The following is a 16969-nucleotide window of genomic DNA, read 5'->3' as shown; positions in this document are numbered from 1 at the left end:
CCTAGAGAAGTGGGCAGGAAGTCCAGTCTGGTCCGGGCTGGGGACCTGGGTGATCTCCCCACTCTGGGCTGCCCATACCTTGTGTTTCCCCCTTCTGCCCCATTGTCACCCATCTCAACACCCATGGGCCCATCCGGACAGGTCCCTCCCTTATCCCCTGTCCCCTCCCACTGGGGGTCCAACTCCCTCTCCTCTGAGATGGTTTTACCTGAATCGGCCACACCCATGACAGCTGCTGGGACTTGAAGATGCATCTGGTGGCTCCCTAGCTTGAGAGCCTTGAAGCTATCTTCCCTCACCACTCCAGTTCCCTCTCCTCCTCCCCCACTATTTCACTCCCCCTCTTTGCTCTGGCTGTGTCTCTTTTTTGCCCTTCCTGCCTTAATAGATTGAAACCGACATGTTCTGGCTCCTTGTGGTCCTGGTAAATAGCTCTTAATGTGGCCGTGGTCGATGGGGAGAAGGGGGTGGTGAGTGTGTTGTGTGGCATGGGGGACACTGGCACTTTCCTTCGTCTCCGATGGGAGCAGCAGGTATTCGTGCCTCGTGGGTCATGCTGGTGGGGCGCTAGAGTTTCAGTGGAACCCTCCCGGGAGCTGATAGACCTGGGACGGGCCTGGGTGTCCTCTCTTAATTTGAAAAGGAAGACGACCCATTGAAAGTGTAGAATCGCCTGGCGCATGCTGCCAGCCATGGGCGTCAGGAGCAGCCCTTCTTTGAGGACAGAAATAGACATTTCCATTTGTGCTTAGCAAATAGGATTCAATTAAACAGTTTCTACTTCTTCGATTTTCTTACTAAGCCCCAGAGGCCTGGCAGTTATTATCCTGTTGTTGTTCCTGCAAACAGTAGCCCACGTTGGGGTAAATGACATGACAGAAGAAGTTTAATATTGGCATTTTCAAAGTCGATGGAGAGTGGGGTTGGCCCAGATGAACCAAGATATCGGGTATTGGTGATCAGTGTGAATTCTCCCTTTCTGTCTTGGGAGATGCTTTCTTATCTCTCTTGCCAAAAACTCTTGTTTGGTGGACCCTAGGGAGATCCTGGAGTGGGTGTGCTTTCTCCTAGAAGGAAGGGGCACTCAGGCCTGCACTGGTTTGCACCCAGGGGGTCTCGTTTCCTTCTGAGTGTAAATGGGAGGCTATGGGACACCTCACCTTTCACTCTTCTCCCTGCTTCCTGGACTGGGTACGCATGGACCTGGGAGATTAGGGGTTTTGGGGGATGGAAGAGATCCCTAGTCCAGGAGGAATACTCTGTCATCTCACAATGTGGGCTGCAGAGTGGGGCCAGGGCCCAGGAAGGGGTCAGCAGCTTTCCTTTCCAGGTGAGAAGGAAGGACAGCTCTTCAGATTCCCAGTAAGTGGTGTGAGGGGTCCATCCTTGTGGGAACCTTCCCTTCCCCCGCCCCTGCCCCTTCCCCACCAAGATCTGAGTGGATGAAAACCTTCTGTCTGTAATACTTTTCTCCTCTGGGAACAGCCAGCAGAGCCTCTGTTTTGTGAGTGTAGCATGGAGTCTGGTTCTTTTTTTTTTTTTTTTTTTTTTGGAGTCTGGTTCTTTGGAAGGACAGGGCATGAGGGGCAGCCTCTCAACTGCATTTTGGCCCCGTTAGGGATGATCCAGGGCTTACCAAGTGGTACAGTGGTAAAGAACCTGCCTGCCAATGCAGGAGACACAAGTTCGTTCCCTGGGTCAGGAAGACCCTCTGGAGGAGGAACTGGCCACCTGCTCTAGTGTTCTTGCCTGGAGAATCGCAGGAGCCTGGCAGGTTTCAGTCCATGAGGTTGCAAAGAGTCGGACACAACTGAGTGACTAAACAATAACAACAACAGGGATGATGCCAGGCGAGTCGGGAGAGGCAACGTGTGCACGGCTGCATCTCAGTAGCGCTAGGGGCAGGCTGTCAGAGAATCAGACCTTTCTCAGCTGAAACCCCATTTTAGTTCAGACCAGAGCCATCCCCATGAGCCTTCGGCTGTGGCAGCACTCTGGCCCAGTGTCACTTGGGGCCTGCTGCTGGCTGAGGTCCCAAAGCCCCGGGGAGAACTGAAGACAGAGAGATGCTTCTGGAGAGTTACGTGAACGGGCAGCGCCTCCAGCCCCCAGGGGGTGTGTGTGCATGATGTGCCTCATCGAGCATCTCAGCGCTAGGGCTCGGGTGACGTCATTTGGCTGGCCTGTGGTTTGTGTGTGTGTGTGTTGATCAGGATGTTCCTGTTTTGCGGTTGTCTGATCACTTGTTTTTGGCCGTGGGCTTCTGTATGAGTGTTTATTTTTAGAGGTTGCCACTTCTGGCCTGAGGGCTAGTCCTTGGGCATGGTAGGAGCTTGTATTTTCTGCAATGTTTGTGGCTTTAAATTTAAGTACTTATTTTGGGGTATTGCTGCTTTTTTTGTGTGTTTTTTCCTAAGGGTATGTTTGTGTGTGTGAGATAAAACAGTGTAAAATAATAAAAAAGTTGTGTGGTCTTCAAAGTTCTGATTTAATTTACTTTTATTTTAAATTTTAAATTAGTTCTGACTTAAAATCCCAGCGTTACCCGGTACTGCGTCGTTCAGTTGCGTACGACTCTTTGCGACCCCATGGACTGTAGCTGCCAGACTCCTCTGTCCATGGGGATTCTCCAGGCAAGAAAACTGGAGTGGGTTGCCGTGCCCTCCTCCAGGGGATCTTCCTGACCCAGGGATCGAACCCGCATCTCTTACATCTCCTGCACTGGCAGGTGGGCTCTTTACCACTAGCACCACCTGGGAAGCCCTACCAGGCACTGTATGTCTGCAAACACATGGTTTCACCTTTCAGAGTCTCAGTTTCTCCATCTTTAAAATAGGCATAACAGCCTCCACCCACAGGATTAGAAATAATGTATGTATAAATGTAGCAAGGTGTTCCCTGCATGTTAGCTGTTAACATTAGTATTTGTGTGTTTGTATCCACACTCGTTCTTTCTGACTGGGGGTGCCTGTCGGGTGTACTCCACGAGAGCCTGTGTCTGGGTGTTTGATTTGGGTGATTTCTGGTGGGAGAGTGTGCCTCTGGACGTCTTTGTGTCTGGTTTTCTGTGTGTGACTGTTGGTGTCTGGGCTGGAGTCTCTGCTGTGTTTGGGAGGGGGCTTTCTTTTCTTGCCAGTTGAGGGCCTGCCTTGGAGTGGGGGAAGGGGAGGGGTGTGTGTGTGTGTATGTGTGTGTGTGTGGAGGCTGGAAGCTGGGCTGCTGACTGTACAGGGTGTGAAATCAGAGTTCCTCTGGGCGGGGAAGTTCTTCACTCCTGAGTCAGCCCTTTGGCCTCCCGCCACCCAGTGCTCACTTTTTCCTTTCGGAGAAAGTATTGCTCACGGGGCCCCCCAGAGTATCTGCAGATGAAATGACACAGGGGTCACCCCTCCCTGATGAAGACCTCTGCTTTTGTGTTCTCCATCCCTAAGATGTTCCCTCTACTCCTGGCCCCTGAAGCTCCTTTCCAGAACCCCCATGGGCCCTGGCATTCAGAGGGAAACTGTTCTCTCTAACACCCATCCTGCTGGCTTTACTGAGCTCCAGCCTGCCCCAGTCCCTCCGGGTCTTTGGGAAGTGAGTGCAATGCCAGAGTCAGGCTTTGAACTGGGGCGTCTTGCCCCCAGGTCTCCTGACTAATCTGGGGCTCCGCTGCCTGGTCTGACCCTGGGTGCTGGGGAGGCTCTGCTCAGAAGCCCTGGGAAGAGGTCCTTTTGTCGTTTCTGCCACTTCGGCTCTATCTCTGAGGGTTGAGAGGATTCCCTTTGGAGATGCTGAAGGTGGTACACAGTGGGGGAATACCCCTATGAGCATATGTGGGAATCCCTATGTGGGAATCCCCTATGTGGGAATACCCACACAGCCCCCATGTGACCCTCCTACTCCACACAGGAGGGTTTAGCTGGCTACCGGTGGGGGGAGGGACCCCAGCGGGAGGGACCCTGCCCAGCCTGGCCACAGTCAGCGACCGCCTCCCACTATGTCCATGACCCCTGCTGTATGTTCTGCTCTCCATGGATTCCCTTTGGGGATCCAGGGAAGGGAAGCTCTCAGCTGCTTTCCTGGGGAGAATGGAGGATGTCCCACCTCCCACTGATGTCTGCTCTCCGTCTCTCCTCCGGTCCCTCTCTTGTAGAGGTTGTGGGCCATACCCAGGGACCCCTGGACGGGAGCCTGTATGCCAAGGTGAAGAAGAAGGACTCCTTGCACGGCAGCACCGGGGCTGTCAACGCCACGCGGCCCGTGCTGTCGGCCACCCCCAATCACGTGGAGCACACCCTCTCCGTGAGCAGTGACTCGGGCAACTCCACAGCCTCCACCAAGACAGACAAGACCGATGAGCCTGCCCCCGGCCCCGCCAGTGCCCCTGCTGCCCTGAGTCCCGAGGAGAAGCGCGAGCTGGACCGCCTGCTCAGTGGCTTTGGCTTGGAGCGGGAGAAGCAAGGCGCCATGTACCACCCTCAGCATCTCCGGTCCCGCCCAGTGGGCGGCCCTGCCGCGCCTTCCTCTGGCCGCCACATCGTCCCGGCCCAGGTTCACGTCAATGGCGGAGCCTTAGCCTCCGAGCGGGAGACGGACATCCTGGACGATGAGCTGCCCAACCAGGATGGGCACAGTGTGGGCAGCATGGGCACCCTGTCCTCCCTGGATGGGGTCACCAACACCAGTGAGGGTGGCTACCCAGAGGCCCTCTCCCCACTGACCAACGGTCTGGACAAGCCCTACCCCATGGAACCTATGGTCAACGGCGGGGGCTACCCCTATGAGTCTGCCAGCCGTGTGGTGCCTGCCCAGGCTGGCCACACAGCCCCCATGAGACCCTCCTACTCCGCACAGGAGGGTTTAGCTGGCTACCAGCGGGAGGGACCCCACCCAGCCTGGCCACAGTCAGCAACCACCTCCCACTATGGCCATGACCCCAACGGTATATTTCGCTCTCAGTCCTTTCCCGAAACGGAGCCCCAGCTGCCCCCAGCTCCAGCCCGTGGTGGGAGCAGCCGGGAGGCTGTGCAGAGGGGCCTGAATTCCTGGCAGCAGCAGCAGCAGCAGCAGCAGCAGCCTCGCCCACCTCCTCGCCAACAGGAAAGAGCCCACTTGGAGAGCCTCGGGCTCAGCAGGCCCAGCCCCCAGCCACTGGCAGAGCCCCCCGTGTCTGGCCTCCCTGAGTTCCCGCGTGCAGCCTCCCGGCAGGAGATCGAGCAGTCCATCGAGGCCCTCAACATGCTGATGCTCGATCTGGAGCCAGCCACGGCGGGCGCCCCCCTACACAAGTCCCAGAGTGTGCCTGGGGCCTGGCCGGGGGCTTCTCCGCTCTCCTCCCAGCCCTTCTCTGGCTCCTCCTGCCAGTCCCACCCACTGACCCAGTCCAGATCTGGCTACATCCCCAGTGGGCATTCCTTGGGAACCCCTGAGCCAGCCCCCCGGGCCTCCCTGGAGTCCGTTCCCACTGGCAGGCCTTACTCACCTTATGATTATCAGCCATGTCCAACTGGGCCCAACCAGAGTTACCGTCCAAAGAGCCCGGCCACCTCCTCCTCGCCTGCCTTCCTTCCAACCACCCAGAGCTCTCTGGGGCCTCAGCAGCCCCCAGCCTCTCTCCCTGGCCTCACCACTCAGCCCCAGCTCCCACCAAAGGAGGTGACTTCAGACCCATCCCGAACTCCAGAGGAGGAACCACTGAACTTGGAGGGGCTGGTGGCCCACCGGGTGGCAGGTAAGAGCTTCAGGTGCTGTGAGTGCTGGGAGTCCCCTCTTTATTCCCGCCACACCTTCCCTCTTTGGTCTTGGTTGGCTTTGCCGGGGGGGGGGTGGGGGGGGGGCACAGCCATCATGCAGGCACAGCTCTCATGCATCAGTGAGTGCTACTTAGGCCTGGGGAAGAGGCTTTTAGGAACCTACCTGCCACCACCCATCCCTTCCTGCATTCTGTGCCTGTTAGACTCCAAGCCAGGCCTTGTGGTTCAAAGATCAGTGTCTCAGGAGTTTTCAATCTAGTGAGGAAAGAGGTACACAGACAGATTATTCTAACAGAGTGCAGTGTGTGCCACAACAGAGATGGGGACCAAAGCCCCAGAGCCTGGGTAAGTAAGGCTTACCTCCTAGGACGATCAGGGAAAGCTTCCTGGAGGTGGTGACTCTAGGATTGGAGTACAGATTTTTCTAGGCAGAGACGAGATGCTCACTGTAGCTACCTGTAGTGGAGAAGGTGGAAGGGAGGCCTCTGTGGACTCCAGTTCCTTTTTGGGCCCTCCCAGAGGCATAACTATGTCTGAGAGGGTACCCCAAAGTCCTTGGACTCTATCTGAGTGTTTAACCCTAGTGGGTCCTCTCAGGATATTTATGTCTCCAGGGAGGCCAGGATCCCCCTTCTTGTTCAGCTATCCTTCTAGTCCTTGCTTTAGGACCAGCTCTGTATTGGAAGCAGGCACTGAGAAACAGCTGTCTTTCCTACCAGAGAATGGACTTATCTTTCTGGAGAGAGGAGAGAGAGGGGTGCAACCAGACAGGTTTACTGGGGAATAAAGAGGCAAGAAATGGCAGTGTCCAGGCCATGTTGCAAGGAACAGAAAGGACTCCCTACCTTCACTTTGGCCTAAGCCTATAACCATTCCAAGGAGATAGCTAAACTGAGTGGGAAATCCTATGAGCTGGCTTTGTCATAGGGGTGAAGCCCAGGCAGGGGTGGACCAGAGCCTGGAGTGAGGGGAACCTTGTGCCAAGCCCCTCAGATAGGGTGGTGGGAGGTCAGAAGAGGAGCCCGGGCAGCTGATTCTGCCTTCTGTTCCTTTTCCTAAATTTAGGGGAAGCTGAGTCAGCATGCCAGCTGCAAGGAGGGAGACGCCCTTCTTGGGGATGGGCAGTGGGTTTAGGAAGGGAGCTGGGGCCAGGCCAGTTGCCTTTTGGGCTGAGTCCAGGATATGGGGGCAGGGATGCCCTGCTTCTGTACTTCAGGGCAGAACATAGCCCCCAGTTCAACTATGGGTAACTTGAAATTGGCCATAATGGCAGTATTCACACTATAGAAATTGGCAATCAAGGGCTTCACCTTCTCTGGACATCTGGTCTAGCAACACATCATCAGCTTTATCCAAGGGCCAAAGGATAAGATGAGTAGCTCTATAACCCGAGAGGCAAAATGCTCCATGGGGTGGTCCCCAAGGGACCACCATCTTCTATTTTTGTCCACATCTGGGCCAGTAAGATAAGGAATACTTGGTTTGTTAGTAGAAACCATTTTCTTCCTGGTTTTGTTGAAGGGAAAGGAATGGGCTCTCTCAATATTTTACAGAGTTGGGGTGGTGGCCTGAGGAATAGTGACACGCTAGTCTAGTGATTCTAATGATGGGCAGTATCCAAAGAAATTTACCCTGACTCTGTGACTGGACTGTTCTCAGGTGTCTCTAGAGGTAGAGATTTCAATGCATTCTGGAAATCAGATGTGGATCTTATCCTTAAAGAGTCTAGAGTTTAGTAAGGGGGAAAAAAGAACTAGAACTTTGAAATGAAGTTATTTTTAATAATAGAAGAGAAGTATGAAGTATCTAAAGAGGGTAGGATGAATTTCCTTCCCCTCCCAGAACCCTCCCGTGTAGCTCAAGAGGAAGCCATACTTTAATGGCCTCAGAAAGATGTCCATCTTACAGTGGCTCTCCGCTCAGCCTTCTCTCTCCTACAAGTTTAAAGGTCTTGCCTGTCAACCTCCATATCCTGTAGCTGCTCAGGTTTTGGCTGCCAAGAAGTCATAGGGATGGAGGGATATTATTGGTACAGTATCTGTGTCCCCCAACCCTGCTGTCATCTCCTCCACCAGCTCTGGGTGACTCCATCAGGAAAAGGGCTAAGATGTGTAGAAGGGACAGTTATATTTGGTCTCTAGGGCTTCAAAAGGTCTCTTTGGTCCATGCCCTGTCATCACCAGTATTTCTTAGGTCAGCAGATCTTGCTTGCACAACTTCTTCAGTGGCCCTTCAGGATATCTGCAGTGCTTGTGTAGATAAAGATGCACCAGCAGGATTAATTTGTAAAACAGTCTAGGAGCCAAGGGATAGACTTTCAGCACTACCTCTTCTCATTCTGTATTCTTCTGCAAGGAGCTGGAATATAAGCTTCCACATGAGTAACTTAGGAAGCTCAGATCTGAGGAGAACCTCCATATGGTCGTGAATATGATCTAGTTTCTTCTGGCTTTTCACCCTCAGTTCTGCCTTTTCCTCCTTGGCTGTCCTCTGTACTTCAATTCTGTGTCCTTGGTTCATGCCACTTTGATCCAGCTACTACTTATGTCTTATTTCAGCTTAGCTCTCAGAGATTTTTAGAGTATTCTTAACTTGATAAAGAGTAGATACCAGAAACCTGTAGCACATATCACACTTCCTTGTGCAACATTAGAAGCAGTCCCATTACACCAGGGGTAAAATAAAGATGATTGTTATCACTGCTATCATCTAACATTGTATTAGATATCCTAGCCAGTGCAATAAGACACGAAAAAGAAATAAGAGTCAGAGTTGTTGAGTCCAACAGGTTTTCATATGATCCTGATTCTGGGCCTGGACTGATCTCAGGTGTCCCTAAAAGTAGAGATTTCAATGCATGTTGCGAATGTGGATCTTATCCCTAAGGAGTCTAGAGTTTAGTAAGGGGAAGAAGAACTAGAACTTTAAAATAAAGTTATTTGTAATAAGAGAAATATGAAGAAAAGTTCTGTGGGAATGAAGACAAAGAAAGATCACTATCAGCTAGAGAGACTGGGGAGGGCCTGTGTTGTGTATATATTTTAAACAGAAGCTTAGAAGATAGGATTTTGAAATGGGTGAGATTACTGGAAAAGGAAGGCTCATAATGAAGCTAGGAGGGCATAGGATGTGTTTGAAGAATGGAGTGGATTGAGAGCCAAATAGGCTGTGTAATAGAGAGTCAAGAAAGGCTTGGAGCTTGGGGCTTGCATCTGGTTGGTTTTAAATGTCAGACGGAGAAGCTGGAATCTTAGCTAGTGGAAGTGAAGGAAGCCATTACTGTGTTTTAGGAAAGGATGCCGTGATCAGAGCTGTAGTTTAGGAAGATGTATCTGGTGGGTCTGGGGAGGAAGGATACAAAAGGGGAGAGACTTTGAGCTGGTAGATGCTAGGAGCTTATTGGCTGACCTAGGTGATGGGGACTGAATTAGGGTGCTGACCTTGGAAATGAAAAAGAAGAGATGAGGGGCAGGGATGCTGTGGTGGGATGAGAACTAACGCATTTACAAGTTGATTGGATGTAGTAAGTGAAGAGGAGGGGGATATCAAAGATAATTCTGAGGCTCCATAAATAGAAACAGAATGATTATTCTGTTAACAAGCCAGAAGTTAAGAGGAGGAGCAGTTTGGTGTAAGATGAAGATCTCAGTATTGGTTATGTTGAATTTGAGTAACAGTCGAGGCTCCAGATAGAGATGTATGGAAGGCAATTGGACATCTGGAATTGGACCTGAAGAGCAGAAGGAGCTATAGACTGGGGAGTCATCCTCACAAAGATAAAGGTTAAAGCTTTGGGCGTGTATGAAATCTCTATATATCAGAAGGCATGGAGAGAAAAGAACTTAGAATGAAATGGCTGTGTGGGAATGGAAGCCATGCAGGGCCTTGAGAGCGAATGTTCAGGGCAGCGAGAAGACCCCGAGACAGTGGGTCATCATAGAAGTCAGAATAGTAAAGGGTTCCCAGGAGGTTAGCAATGTCACTGTGGCATGATCATGAAAAGGAAGACTCAGGAAAATTCACTGGGCTTGCCAATTAGGTGGCCTCGGGGTTTTTCAAAGGCATATTTTCAGTAGAGTGGTGGTGACAAAAGCCAGACTTAGGGATTGAGGAGTGAGAGATGAGAGAGTGCAGATAGTGCATCATCTATCTTTTTGAAAGGTTTTGTGATAAAAGGGAAGAGGGTGGCAGCTAAAGAGGGTAGCAAGATACCGAGAACTTCTTTGTGTGAATATAGGAGCCAGGAGAGTTTTTAGAGGCGGAAGAGAGAGAGGTTGAGTATGGAGGGAAGAGTGAGAAGAGAAAGATACAAGAGAGTGAGAAAGAAACTGATAGAACAGGTCTCTTTGGAGGTAAAGAGGGGGTAGGCTTAGGAGTAGATACCTGGGTAGATAATTTAGGCTCAACCAGGAGGTAAGGTAGGGGTTTCCCAGGTGGCACAATTGGTAAAGAATCCACCTGCCAATGCAGGAGATGCAAGAGATGCAGGTTTGATCTCTAGGTCAGGAAGATTGTCTGGAGTAGGAAATGGCAACCCACTCCAGTATCCTTGCCTAGAGAATTCCGTGGACAGAGGAGCCTGGCAAGCTACAGCCCATGGGATTGAAAAGTGTCAGATACAATTGAGCATACATCTGAGCTGAGGAGGTAAGGTACCTCTTCATGAAATAAGAATAGAGAATGGATACAGATATAGTGAAATATTGGTGTCAACTTTTGAGAGCTTGAATTAAGAACTCAGTTTTTATATTTCATAATGGAAAAAGGAGACGAGATCAAGGCCCATTCTGTCATTCATTCAACATGTGCTCCTTGTCTATGCTACATGTTAGCCTAGGCTCTGGAGAAATGGTGGTAAACAAAAAAGATAAAGTTTTATTTTTTTAAGAGATGGAAATGGACAATAAACCAATAAGCAAATACACGTATTATTTGTCAGATGGGTGATAAGTGCCATAGCAGTGAAATGCCAGTGAAGTGCAGTGAAATGCCAGTGAAGGGTAAAGGGTGGTGGTGGGGTAGTTGGATGGTCAGGGAAAAAACTTTGTTGGGTAGGGAGGGAATGTGCCAGAGGAAATAGCAAGTGCAAAGCTTCCTAAGGGAAGGAAAAGTCAAGGTTTCTGGCTTGAGCAACTAAAGGATGGAGTTGCTCTTCTTTCAGATGGAGAAGAATGTGGGAAGAGCAGTCTTCGAGGTGATATCAGAAGTGTGATTTTGGCCATGTTACATTTGAGATGCCCATGAAGTGTTTAAGATGGTTCAGAGTTTAGGGGGGGAGAGATTGGAGCTTAGGAATGTGGGAGATATCAGTCTATGATGTCATGTGAAGTAAGAAACTGCATGATCTTACCAAGGGGGTGAGCACAGACAGAGAGGAGGTCCTGGGATTGAGTTTTGGAGCCTTGAAACATGAGGAGGAACCAGTTAAAAAAAAAAGAAAAAACTGATATGGAGCAGCTTTTCAAGTAGAGAATACTCAAAAGGTATGGCTCTCTGGAAGCCAGACAGAAGTGATACTGGCCATTGTGCAACCCCTGGGGTGTGAGATGGATTGGAGTCAGCTGGGTTGAAGAAAAAGACATCACAGGTCCTTACAGCGCATCCAGGCAGGCTCATCTTAAGGACTTTTCAGTGGTGCCCAGCAGTTTGGGGCAGGAGTTGAAGTGGCTCCTAAGTGGCTCCCTGGAAGAAGATTACTAAGGAGGGTGTGATGGAAGAATAAAGGGCCGAGGAATGCCCTGATGCTTGGGGAGATGACCCTTGGACTGAGACTGGTGGGGTCACTGCTGAATCCAGGGGGAGGGAGATGACCATGAGAGGAGAGAGGTCTTGGAATGGGGACATGCTGACCATGAGGGTGGATGAGATGTGGAGCCAAAGGATTGAAATCTCCTGGTCCCAGGCTGGCACCTTCCTGCTCCACGCTGGGGTTAGGAAAGACAGAGGTGAGTGGTGTCCTACTGGACCGCAGAACGTCCACCTGTCCTTTGGAGAAGTGAGACCCCGGATCCACCTTCTCTTCTTGTCTGACACCCTGCCCACCTCCCTCAAGTGTGTGGCCAGGTTCTAGACTCAGAACACCAACTAATATTGATTTTTTTCTTTGTTTTTGTTTTGTTTTCGTCTTGTGAAATGCCTGGTCCCTGGCGTTCTTCGTGTGTCCCGTGTCCATCTGTCCCCTGCGCCTGGGCGTGTTTCCTTCCTTGCCTGGTGTCCTCCTCTTCCCGCCTCCCTCGCTCCCCCCCCTCACCCCACGCTGCTTGCCTCACCCCTGCCGGCTCCCTGGGGTGGGGGTGGGCAGCGTACAATGCCAGGCTGCAGGGCACTGGGCGGAGAGTCGGCTCCTGGCACCCTCCTCTCCACCGGCTCCGATCTTCCTCTCTCTCTGGTTGGTTCCTCTCCCCCTCCCCTCCTTTTATGACTCACCCTAGCTCCCCTTTTCTCTCTCCTCCCTTCCAAACTTTGCCCACTTTCTTCCACCTCCTCATTTCCCATCTCCTCCTCGTGTTCCCTCCTTTCCCTCTTCTATTCTCTCCTTTCCATCTCTTTCTTCTCTTTGCCTCCGCTTCTTTTCTTGCTCTGTCCTTGCTCCCTTCTGCCTCCCTCCTCTCTGCATGAGCGAGTGCTCCCACTTTCTGCATGGACACGGCCTGATGCTTCCAGCCTTGGCCTTCCCTGCTGAGAACAGGGTCTGGGGTGACTGGACCAACTTTTGGGCTCCTTGTGGGCATGCAGGTCTTTGCAACAAAGGCGCTCAGTGAGGGTTTGGGACAGCCCAGCTCTCCAGCTGCCTTGGCTCTTAGATCACCCGGGCTGTCCTGGCCAGAGCCTTGGCAGGAGCCAGGCCATGCTCAGCATGGACCAGCGGGCACAAGACGCAGAGTGGTGCCCTGGCACCTGCTGCTCTGTCCATTCTGGAGTGGGGCAGGGCACCCCCCTCTGACTCATCCTGAATCTCTGATCCCAGGACCCATGGCCAAGAGTTAGAAGCCCCGGGTGCGGTCCTGGCTCTGCCTGTGACTACCTCTGTGACACTCCCGGGCAAGTCTCTGAATTGCTCAGAGCTCACTCTTGCAGCGTGACAAATGAAGGATTGTAGCCTGGCCATGTGCCTTTAGCTTAGTGACTTGATGTACTCCAATATGGTGGCCCTTCCATCCAGAGTCACGCTGCTCTATTTTAGAGTGATGTGGTCCACTGGCATCCTCTGCCCCAGCTGGACATCTAAGCCCTTAGGCTTTTAGCTCTGGGGAGGGAATCCCCTCATCCCATCCCAGCTCCTTGGAAGCCAGAAGCCCAGGTCAGGGAGAAGATGGTGTGCACGGGTTTACCCCATGCAGTGGCCTTAAGCAGCTCTGGGAAAAGGCTTAGCGGGTGGAGGGAGCTGTTGACTCCCAGGGGCAATATCTGGTGCTTTCAGGGCCCTCCTTCTCCCAGTCCATGTACTATAGGGAGATGGCTGTAGCAGAATGGCTCCCTGTTCGCCTCCTCTCCTGTCCCTCCATCTTCTTTTCGGCCCAGTGGTGGGGAGTGCAGTGTCCAGCTGGGCCTGGGGTTTGGGGCAGTTCTGGGGGTGGGCCTGTCCTGAGGGGAGCTGGCATGGCTTGCCCTGGGGCTGTTAGCTAGTGTGATTGCCGTGTGGCTTTCTGGTGCCCTGGCCCAGCAGGTGGCCTCCCGGATACCCCCGCTTCCGGAGCCCCAGGCAAGCAGTCGGACACCCAGCCCTGCCACCTGGAGCTGAGGAATCCAGTCTTTTGGAAAATGGAAGGCTGGAGAGAAGAGCTGGGTCTGTGAGGGTGGAAGCGGCCAGTCCGGGGGTTGTAGAGGAGGCATGTGATGAAGCTGGCACAAGGACATTTGTCCATGGATGCTGGGGTGGTGGGCAGCCATGCTGTATCTATGATTCAATCACACACATCAATGTGTGTTGATATGTGTTAGGGTGACAGCCTCTAGAGTTGTGTGTGTGTGTGTGTGTGTGTGTGAGATGAAGGAGATTTTTGACCTCAGGTCCAGGCCACTTTAGGGGAGCCTTGGAGCCGGCTGTCCCCTAAGCACAGCACCATCCTGGGGGAGCAATTGAGGGCCCCGGGAGATGGGGCTGCTCCAGCGCCCCGTGCCCCGCTCTGCAGGTCTGATGGCCAAGGCGGAGGCCCCGGGCTGAGTTGACCGCTGTCCTCCAGGAGGTGGGGAAGGCCCAGAGCATGTGAGCAGCTCTTGGAGGACGACAGACGTCTTCTTGTGTAGTGTGTTACTATCCTAAAGGCCGCTTTCTGGCTGCTCCTTTGTGCTGCTGGGCTTAGAAGGCTGGATTCACCAGCTTTGCTGGGAAGACTTTGCAGAGTCCCTGGGCTGCCTGTCTTCCCTGCACTTTCTTCATAAACTTCCTGTGGTCCCCGGTCTCCTGCTGAGGAACGGCTGACTGTGGAGGTTCTGAGGATGACTGTGACCCACCGCTGTTCCTGCCAGGCTCAGGCTGTGTGTGCCCACGTGTGTGTGTGTGTGTGTGTGTGTGTGCGCGCGCGCATGCACATGCCTGTGTGTATGCGGGGAGTAGGGCACTACTGAGAATGGGGGCGGGGCCAGGAGACAGAAAGTCCTGGGGTGGGGGTGGGGGGGTGTGCTGGGCGGAGAGGAGGTTGGTGGGAGAGAGTGGGGCTATTTTTATTATCCGTCCATCTCTGGGACGTGAGGGAGGGGTGTTCTCCCTCTGACACAGGCTGTCAGCTTGTGTCCAGACGTCCCAGCTTGGCTGAGGAACAATGGGGCTCTCTTCTCTCCCCTCTGCTATGGCCCGTCTCCCCTCCTGTAGAGAGGGACAAGAGAGAGGGAATATGGCTCTCCTGGCACTCGGGGGGCAGATCTGGGCCTGCCAAGGCGGACAACAGTGGGACACTGTGTTCAGAGAATGGCCCGGGGCTGGCCACTGGGGCTGCGGGGGGCGCTCCGTGGGAGAGGGTCTGTCCCCGTGGGAGTGGAATGCGGGGCTTCCCTCTTCTGCAGGGGGGGCTGTGCCCTGCAGGACCCTATGCTTTGGATGGCAGCCTGTCCATCCCCCTGCCTCCAGACAGAGCTGGTCCCACTCTGGTGGTGGTGGAGAGGGGGCTTGAAGAAGAGGTGTGATTGCTCTCAAGTGTCTGACTGCCTTGGGCTAGACCTCACACCCTCCATGGCCTGGAAGCTTCCCCTCCCCACAACGGTCTAGCCTCCTCTCTGGGCCACTGCAACCCTCTGCAGCCCATGAACGTGGAGCTCATGTTCTGAGTGCATCCGAGAGAATGTTCTGTGTCCCTCCAGGAGAGTCAGGGCCCTGAGTTAAAGCAGACCCGTTTTTCAAGGGCAGACATTGGATCCCCAAACAAGGACATCAGCCGCCCCTTGCAAAGACACGGGCTCTGGCCGAGGGAGGCAGCAGGTCTGGGTGAGCAGGAACTCGGTGCAGCCCTAATGCATTTCTTTTAACCTTGGGGCTGACCTTAGTTCCAACCCCCTGGGAGCCTTTTCCGAATGCGCCTCCTTTGTCACAATTATTATTAGAAAATCAATGGCTATGTCTGTTTCTCTCTAATGTTTTTGCCAGGAATGAAACCAGCGGCAGCTCTGGACCAAGCTGCCCGGGGAGGCTTGAGGGGGAAGGGGGCTTGGTGGAGGTGGGGGAAGTTTGAGCGAGAGTAGGGGACCCCCCGTTCCCGATTCTCTGAGGGCTGAGAGCCTGGGATTGCCCTAGGGTCCCTGAGCGGGCCCTGCCCAGCTCTTCAGAGGTGTGCCCTGTCCTCCATCTGGGTTGATCCTCATAGCAGCCCCTGGTTAGGACGGTGCTACCCCTACTTTTCTCTTCTGCAAATAAGGGTCCTTTGAGGCAAGGGGCGTATTTGTTTTAAGTAAGGCGGTTTGTGAGTCCGGTTTATAGTCTTCACTCGGGGCTCTTTTTTCTCTTGGTTGAGCTGGTAGGCAGGTTGCCTCTGATGGAATGAAGAGCTGGCAGTGGAAACTCAGGATACCACCCCAACCAGGGACCTTCTGCATCTGCAAGTGCTTTCCAGACAAGGCTCCTAATTATGGGCTGGTCTGAGTGCACGTCTTGGAGTGACTGTGTGTGGGTTTGTGTATGTGTGAGAGTGTGCGCATCCATTCCTAGACTTGGCAGCTGGCAGCCTGGTGTTCATGACAAGTATGTAGGCTTCTCAGCCTGTGCTTCTCATAGTGGCCTCAGTGGTGGTGCCAGGCGGGAGCTAGGGATTCTTGGGGCCATGCAGACCCCGCTGTGAAGGGTAAATGACAATTCAGTCTGATCGAGGGTGATTTCTGCTTGGCTGTGCTGGCTCGTTGCTGAGGCTGTCTGGTGTGTGTGTGCGTGTGTGTGCCTTGGGGTGGTCGGTCAGCCCATAAGCGCTGGCCTGAGGCTGGTGTGGACAGGGTCTCTTGAAACCTTTGATAAGTCCTAGCACCTCTCTTCACCTCGCCTGCCCTCTCGGGTGGTGGCGAAGGCAGGGCTGGAATTTCCTTCTGCAGGGTAGTGAGGATGAGGGGCCCGCCCGCAGGCTGGGTCATGGCCTCTGGGCCCCAAGGGAGTAAGTTTTCTAGGATTCTGGAGCCAGCTCAATGAGGCAATGGGTTTCGTGCGGCAGCCCAGCTGTGGGAAGAGGGAGTGGGAAGGGAGGAGGGTGAGGTTAAGGCCTGGGGAATGGGAGGGAAGTACACAAAAGCACAGGAGGCACTTGTCTGCAGGCTCTTTGCCTGCTGCTCTGGGGCAGCCTGGAAACCTGGGCCATCTTTGGGGCAAGAAAAGTGTGGGCATACAGGAAGTGGGTGGGAGGTTTCAGAGCGGCGCTGGATGGATGAGGGCTGGGAAGCCCCAGAGAAGGCCAGCAGTATTCCAGGGGCCAGATGGGGCTGGGACATCGTGACAGGTCTTAGTCATTTCTTGGGTTTCTTCTCGGGAGCACCATTTGCAAGCTGATGCGTCATTCAGTCTTTCCAAGTCCTTCCCCACGGGCCTGGTGTTGCTTGTTGGTTGATGCAGTCGCCTTGGAGACTGTCTCTCCTCCCTCCACCTTCCCTCCTTTGCCTGGAAGCTCTGGCCCTCTGCCTCTGGGGCTTGGAAGAAGTTGACATCTGTTTCTTGTATCAGTTCTTTGTGCTCTGGGCCCCAGCCCTGTGCAGAGTAGAGATTCCTGCTGAAGGCCAGCTCAACCTAAGCAGATTCCCCCACCCAGTAGAGAAACTGGGGTGTG

The 16969-nt window shown here is 53.3% G+C and overlaps 1 protein-coding gene across 11 annotated transcripts in view; it reads left to right on the top strand.

The window, feature by feature from the left end:
* Positions 1–16969, top strand: part of TNS1 (tensin 1) — a 208245-nt gene that overhangs the window by 154107 nt on the left and 37169 nt on the right. For 6 of the 11 annotated variants that reach the window (XM_070458624.1, XM_020879370.2, XM_070458623.1 and 3 more), the window contains 3 exons: positions 4136–5713; positions 12037–12123; positions 13402–13521. In XM_070458624.1, the coding sequence (XP_070314725.1) occupies positions 4136–5713; positions 12037–12123; positions 13402–13521 (1785 nt within the window). The remainder of the gene's footprint in view (positions 1–4135; positions 5714–12036; positions 12124–13401; positions 13522–16969) is intronic. The other 5 variants (XM_020879374.2, XM_020879372.2, XM_020879373.2 and 2 more) reach the window with 2 other exon arrangements.

This window comes from Odocoileus virginianus, chromosome 30, assembly GCF_023699985.2.
Source record: "Odocoileus virginianus isolate 20LAN1187 ecotype Illinois chromosome 30, Ovbor_1.2, whole genome shotgun sequence".
Lineage (NCBI taxonomy): Eukaryota > Metazoa > Chordata > Mammalia > Artiodactyla > Cervidae > Odocoileus > Odocoileus virginianus.
Note: the sequence above shows the minus strand (reverse complement) of the source record. Positions and strands in the feature narration are given on the sequence as shown.